The following is a 7,873-nucleotide window of genomic DNA, read 5'->3' on the forward strand; positions in this document are numbered from 1 at the left end:
GAGAACAGCTGTGTAAGGGAGAAGAGCAGAATAAGGGAGAACAGCTGAGTAAGGGAGAACAGCTGTGTAAGGGAGAAGAGCAGAATAAGGGAGAACAGCTGAGTAAGGGAGAACAGCTGTGTAAGGGAGAAGAGCTGAGTAGGGGAGAACAGCTGAGTAAGGGAGAACAGCTGTGTAAGGGAGAAGAGCTGTGTAAGGGAGAACAGCTGAGTAAGGGAGAACAGCTGTGTAAGGGAGAAGAGCTGAGTAGGGGAGAACAGCTGAGTAAGGGAGAACAGCTGTGTAAGGGAGAACAGCTGTGTTAGGGAGAACAGCTGAGTAAGGGAGAACAGCTGTGTAAGGGAGAACAGCTGTGTAAGGGAGAACACCTGAGGAAGGGAGAACAGATGAGTAAGGGAGAACAGCTGTGTAAGGGAGAACAGCTGTGTAAGGGAGAACAGCTGTGTAAGGGAGAACAGCTGTGTAAGGGAGAAGAGCTGTGTAAGGGAGAACAGCTGTGTAAGGGAGAAGAGCTGTGTAAGGGAGAACAGCAGAATAAGGGAGAACAGCTGAGTAAGGGAGAACAGCTGTGTAAGGGAGAAGAGCTGAGTAAGGGAGAACAGCTGTGTAAGGGAGAACAGCTGTGTAAGGGAGAACACCTGAGGAAGGGAGAACAGATGAGTAAGGGAGAACAGATGAGTAAGGGAGAACAGCAGAGTATGGGAGAACAGCTGGGGAAGGGAGAACAGCAGAATAAGGGAGAACAGCTGAATAAGGGAGAACAGCTGAGTAAGGGAGAACAGATGAGTAAGGGAGAACAGCTGAATAAGGGAGAACAGCAGAGTAAGGGAGAACAGCTGAGTAAGGGAGAACAGCAGAGTAAGGGAGAACAGCTGTGTAAGGGAGAACAGCAGAGGAAGGGAGAACAGCTGTGTAAGGGAGAACAGCAGAGGAAGGGAGAACAGCTGTGTAAGGGAGAAGAGCTGAGTAGGGGAGAACAGCTGAGTAAGGGAGAACAGCAGAATAAGGGAGAACAGCTGTGTAAGGGAGAACAGCAGAGGAAGGGAGAACAGCAGAGTAAGGGAGAACAGCAGAGTAAGGGAGAACAGCAGAGTAAGGGAGAACAGCAGAGTAAGGGAGAACAGCAGAGTAAGGGAGAACAGCAGAGTAAGGGAGAACAGCAGAGTAAGGGAGAACAGCAGAGTAAGGGAGAACAGCAGAGTAAGGGAGAACATATGAGTAAGGGAGAACATATGAGTTAAGGAGAACATGTGAGTAAGGGAGAACAGCTGAGTAAGGGAGAACAGATGAGTAAGGGAGAACAGCTGTGTAAGGGAGAACAGCAGAGTAAGGGAGAACAGCTGTGTAAGGGAGAACAGCAGAGTAAGGGAGAACAGCTGAGTAAGGGAGAACATATGAATAAGGGAGAACATATGAGTTAAGGAGAACATGTGAGTAAAGGAGAACAGATGAGTAAGGGAGAACAGATGAGTAAGAGAGAACAGCTGAGTAAGGGAGAACATATGAGTTAAGGAGAACATGTGAGTAAAGGAGAACAGCTGAGTAAGGGAGAACATATGAGTAAGGGAGAACAGATGAGTTAAGGAGAACATGTGAGTAAGGGAGAACAGATGAGTAAGGGAGAACAGATGAGTAAGGGAGAACAGATGAGTAAGGGAGAACAGATGAGTAAGGGAGAACAGCTGAGTAAGGGAGAACATATGAGTAAGGGCGAACAGATGAGTAAGGGCAAACAGATGAGTAAGGGAAAACAGAGAGAGAACAGCTGAGTAAGGAAGGATAACTAAGTATATGGATTCAATGCGGCTTTTCTTTCTCTTTTTTTTTCCCTCAAGTTGTTAATGTGAAAACAGAAAAGAGAACAGGGAGACGAGTTAGGTAAAGGAGAACAGCTAAGAAGGGGGAACAGCTGAATAAGGGAGGACAGCTGAGATTCATCCCCCCCATCCCCCAGCAGCTCTCCCCATCCTCCTACGCTTCGTGCGTCGAGTAAGAATCATCAGAGTAGCGCGGCGAGCTGGTAACCATGGCAACAGGGACGCACTCGTTGGTCACCTGCTGGTCGGGAAGGCGGGAAGGTGTGGTGCTGATTGTGTTGCGTTGTGTTGATTGTTTTATTTGTGTTGATTGTTTTGTATTGTGTTGTGTTGTGTTCATTGTTTTGTGTTGATTGTTTTGATTGTGTTGTGTTGTGTTGTTTGAATTGTGTTGTGTTGATTGTTTTGATTGTTTTTATTGTTTTGATTGTGTTGTGTTGTGTTGTGTTTTCTTTCTCTTGTTTTTTTATTATTATTTTCATTATCGTCATTATCATCATTATTATTGGTATATCAACTACTACTACTACTACTACTACTACTACTACTACTTGTTGTTTTGTTTGTATTGTGTTGTGTTGATTGTTTTGTGTTGATTGTTTCGATTGTGTTGATTGTTTTGTTTGTGTTGTGTTGTCTTGATTGTTTCGATTATCTAGATTTTGATTGTGATTGTTTTTTATTGTTTTGATTGTTTTGATTGTGTTGATTGTTTTGTTTGTGTTGTGTTGTCTTGATTGTTTTGATTGTGTTGATTGTTTTGATTGTGTTGTTTTTTGTTGATTGTGTTGATTGTTTTGACTGTTTTGATTGTCTTGATTGTTTTGATTGTGTTTACTGTTTTGCTTGTGTTGATTGTTTTGATTGTTTTGATTGGCTTGATTGTTCTGATTGTGTTTACTGTTTTGATTGTGTTGATAGTTTTGATTGTTTTGATTGTCTTGATTGTTTTGATTGTGTTTACTGTTTTGATTGTGTTGATTGTTTTGATGTGTTAATTGTTTTGATTGCTTTGATTGTCTTGATTGTGTTGTGTTGATTGTTTTGTGTTAATTGTTTTGATTGCTTTGATTGTCTTGATTGTGTTGTGTTGATTGTTTTGTGTTGATTGTTTTGTTTGTGTTGATTGTCTTATTTGTGTTGATTGTCTTATTTGTGTTGATTGTCTTATTTGTGTTCATTGTCTTGATTGTGTTGATTATTTTAGAACACCCGCAAGTGATTAGCTTTGTGGGCTGCGGTTGTTTTGCTTGCTTTGTTTTGTTATTATTGTTTTTTTATGGTTGTGTTGTAGGTTGTGTTGTATTTGTTTTATTTGTTAGTTATTATCTATTTGCTATCTGTCTTTCTCTATTTCTATCTCTTTATCTATCTGTCTATCTATCTATAGCTGTTTGCTTGATTTGTTTTGTTTGGTACATGTGTTTTGTTGTTGTTTTTGTGTTGTCTGTTGTGTTGCATCTGTGTGAAAAATATACTACCTATCTATCTATCTATCTATCTATTAATCTATTTGTGGCAGTTCGCTTTCATAATGTTGTTTGGTATGTTTTTTATTGTTGTTGTTGTTGCTGTTGTTGTTGTGTATGTGTGGTCAATTAACTGTCTTTCTATATATCTACGTATCTATCCATCTATCTATCTATATATCTATTTATCTATCTGTCTGTCTGTCTGTCTGTCTATCTGTTTATTTATCTGCGGTCGTTTGTTTTGATGATTTTTTTTTTCTGTCTGTCGTGTGTTTGTGTGATCAGTAAACTATCTATCTTTCTATCTATCTGTATGTCTATGTCTATCTATCTATCTATCTATCTATCTATCTATCTACCCAACTATCTATCTACCAACATATAAAACTAACATCTACATAAACATCCTCTTAACTCTTCTCTATCACACACACACACACACACACACACACACACGGAAAACCGGCCAGCAAGTAAACCACCACCACAACCACCACCACCACCACCATCACCACCACCTCCACCACCTCCACCCCTCATTACCTTCACCTGGACGCTACCTGGACGCTTCTACTCCACCTCATTACGTCCGCCCAGACCTGCCAAAGGATGCTTCTGCCTGAGTGTGTGGCGGGGGTGTTGTTGTGACCGTGTGTGTGTGTGTGTGTGTGTGTGTGTGTGTGTGTGTGTGTGTGTGTGTTTGTTGCTGAGACGGTAAGTGACGGTGTTGGTGTTGGTGGTGGTGGTGGTGGTGGTGGTAGTAGTAGTAGTAGTAGTAGTAGTAGTAGTAGTAGTAGTAATAGTAGTAAAAGTAGATTAGAAGGAAAAAGGAATTAGAAGAAGAATTAGAAGAAGAAAGAAGAAAGAAGAAGAAGAAGAAGAAGAAGAAGAAGAAGACCAAAAACAAGAACAAGAAGAACAAGAACAAGAAAGGAAAAAAAGGAAATACAGATAAACAAAAAAAAGAAGAGGAAAAAGAAAAAATAGTTATGGTAATAGTAGTAGTAGTAGTAGTAGTAGTAGTAGTAGTAGTAGTTGATATACCAATAATAATGATGATAATGACGATAACGAAAATAATAATAAAAAAAAAACAAGAGAAAGAAAACACACGAATCAAACATACATAAACACACAAACACAAACAAACATAAAAATACAATACAAAAATAAACAATAAGAAAACAACGAATCAAACACATACAAAAAAATAAATAAATAAATAAATGAAAATAAATAAACAAACAGCCCCTCACAAATACAACCCCAACCCCCCCCCCCTCACACACCCCTAAACACTCACATTATAAAAACAACAAAAAGCGTATTTCTACGTTCGCTCATGACTAGTGACGCCACGAACTAAGAGTGCGCCCCATGCAGTCACGCGAGCCGCTCCTGACGTCAGCGCGCGAACACATGAAAAATTTGCATCCAAGCTTGATGGAGAACTGACACCAGGGATTTAAAGGGAAGGGAGGGAGATGGGGAGGAAGGGAGAGAGGGAGAGGGGAGAAGGGAGAGAGAGGGAAGAAGAAGGTATTGGGGTGGAGGAGGGAGAGAGAGGGGGAGAGATGGAGGGGGAGAAGGGAGAGAGAAGGGAGAAGAAGGTATTTAGGTGGAGGAGGGAGAGAGAGGGGGAGAGATGGAGGGGGAGAAGGGAGAGAGAGGGAAGAAGAAGAAGGTATTGGAGTGGAGGAGGGAGAGAGGGGGAGAGATGGAGGGGGAGAAGGGAGAGAGAGGGGAGAAGAAGAAGAAGGTATTGGGGTGGAGGAGGGAGAGAGAGGGGGAGAGATGGAGGGGGAGAAGGGAGAGAGAGGGGAGAAGAAGAAGGTATTTAGGTGGAGGAGGGAGAGAGGGGGAGAGATGGAGGGGGAGAAGAAGGGGGGATTGTGGTGTGAAAGAAGGGGATGAGGAGAGAGAGAAATAAAGGCGAAAGTGAGAGAAAAAAAGTGGAAAGGAGAAAGAAAAAAAGAGATAAAAAAGGAACAAAAGAGACAAGAAAAAAGACAATAGAAGAAAAAGGAGAAAAAAAAGAGAAGAAAAGGGTGAGAGAGAGAGAGAGAGAGAGAGAGAGAGAGAGAGAGAGAGAGAGAGAGAGAGAGAGAGCGCACAGGTAAATACAGGTAACAAATGACGTCATGTATGTATGTATGTATGTATGTATGTATGAATGTATACTTGCACGTGTCCATAAAACTCCATATCTTGCTGATCTTGAATAATTATCTTTTTGTTCATCTCTCTCTCTCTCTCTCTCTCTCTCTCTCTCTCTCTCTGGATCCCTCCCTCCCTCCACCCATCCATTTCTCTTTCCCTCCCTCCCACTCTTTTCCTCCTTCTGCTTTCTCTATTTCCCTCTTTCCCTCCCTCCCACTCTCTTTTCCTTCCTCTCCTTTCCATCTTTCCCTCACTCCCTCTCAATCCCTCTCTCTCTTTCTGCACCCCCATATCTCCCTCTCTGTCTCTCGCCCTCCCTTCCTCTGTACAGTTCGTGACCCTGGCAAGTGAACACCTCCCTGCCTGCTCCCTCTACCTGACAACACACGCAACCTTATCCTACCATCTCGTCTCCACCTCGCCATTACCCCGACAATACGCACGAGTTACCTGATGGCTCGGGTGATAGGACGGGAGACAGCCCTGCGCCACGCCAACAGACAGGGCCGTCCAATCTCGAGGCAGGCGTGAGTATAGTGTCGCGGGGTTATCAGGAGGATCTAACAAGCACTAACAGTAGGGTTGACATGAAGACCAGGGGGAAGGTGGGGATGACTATATGTGTGCGTGTGTGTGTGTGTGTGTGTGTGTGTGTGTGTGTGTGTGTGTGTGTGTGTAGAGGGGGAGGGGGGTTATCTGTGCCGTGTTGTGTTGTTTATTTTGTTTGTTATTGATTTGTCTATTGTTGTTTGTTATGTTATCTATTTGTTTATTTAGTTTATCTATTTTTATGTTTATCTTATCAGTTGTTTCATTCATTGTATTTCTATTCATTTTGTCGTTTTTTTTTTCTTCGTTAATCCATGTCTGACTTGTTTACTCGAATGTTTTTTGTTTATATATTATAATTATACTCTTCGTCTTGTATTTCTTTTAAGGTTCAGTGCACGTAAGCCGAATGCCAAATGTACGTTATCCTCAATATGCATCTATCTATCTATCTATGTGTTATCACCGAATCGCAAAAACGGATTGGTAAAGGGATACAAAAATAGGTACTCAAGCGACAACTCATCAAGCAAGATTTGAGGTAAAAACAAAAACGAAACAAAAACCTTCTCATCCGGGTCTGAACGCCAAATCAACCATCTTCTGGCGGGGGGGGGGGAGGGGGGGGGGACAATTTATATGCAAACGCGTCGACATGTCAAACAGGACGCGAGCTACAAAATAATCAGCCGGTGTTTGCGCGCGAAATCAAGTCCCGTATCGCCTGATGAAGCTGCGACAATTTGCACACACGCGTAGCTACGGAATTGTCAAGCAGGAAACCAACGCTGCGCAAAGCCATTACGAGAGCGAGGAGTGGACGAGAAAAGTTACTTGAAGACAGAGAGGAAAGCAAAATTGACATATATATTTATGCACCGTGGTGAGAGTAGTTAGAGAAGGTAAAGACATTAAATTTTGTAAACACGTGTATGATAATCGTAAACTGGAAAGCGAAGAGCGAATGAGAAGAGTTACTTGAAGACTGAGAGAAAAACAGAATTGCCATCTACCTTTATGCATCGTGGTGAGAGTAGTTAGAGAAGGTAAAGACATTAAATTTTGTAAACACGTGTATGATAATCGTAAACTGGAAAGCGAAGAGCAAATGAGAAGAGTTACTTGAAGACTGAGAGAAAAACAAAATTATCATCTATACTTATGCATCGAATTGAGAGTAGTTATAGAAGATAAAGACATTTGTAAACACGAGTACGAGGATGTTAAATGATAATCGTAAACTGCAAAGCGAAGAGCGAATGAGAAAAGTTCCTTGAAGACTGAGAAAAACATTTATGCATCGAATTGAGAGTAGTTTGAGAAGGCAGAAACATTTGTAAACACGGGTACGAAGATGTCAAATGATAATCGTAATCTGCAAAACCACTTAGACAGCGAAAAGGGAATGATTAGAGGCAGGAAAAAGCGTAGAATCCCATAATTATCATACACATTTATACATTAAGTTGAGAGTATAGTTAGAGAAGGCAGAAACAATTTGAAAACACGAAGTCAAATGATAATCGTAATCTGCAGAACAACTTAAGACAGCGAAGAAGGACTAAGAAGAGGCAGTGAAAAGCGTTGAATCCCATAATTATCACACACATTTATACACTGAGTTGAGAATATAGTTAGAAAATGCAGGGACAATTTGTAAACACGAGTACGAAGATGTCAAACGATAAACGTAATCAGCAAAGCCAATGAGACAGCAAAGAGCGAATGACAAAAGTTAAAGGCTGAGAGAATCACAAAACTGTCACCTACATCAATGCATCGAGTTTGAGGTAGTTAGAGGAAGCGAAGATAATTTATAAACGCGTGTGCGAAGATGTCAAATGATAATCGTAAACTGGGAATGGGAAAAGTTGG

The 7,873-nt window shown here is 41.5% G+C and overlaps 1 protein-coding gene across 1 annotated transcript; it reads left to right on the top strand.

Annotated features, from left to right (window-relative positions):
- Positions 1-386: 386 nt before the first annotated feature.
- LOC127003091 (cilia- and flagella-associated protein 251-like) lies at positions 387-1,241 on the top strand. Its single transcript, XM_050869505.1, has one exon. The coding sequence runs from the start codon at positions 387-389 to the stop codon at positions 1,239-1,241; it is 855 nt and encodes a 284-aa protein (XP_050725462.1).
- The last annotated feature ends 6,632 nt before the right edge of the window (positions 1,242-7,873 follow it).

Source organism: Eriocheir sinensis, chromosome 24 (assembly GCF_024679095.1).
Source record: "Eriocheir sinensis breed Jianghai 21 chromosome 24, ASM2467909v1, whole genome shotgun sequence".
NCBI lineage: Eukaryota > Metazoa > Arthropoda > Malacostraca > Decapoda > Varunidae > Eriocheir > Eriocheir sinensis.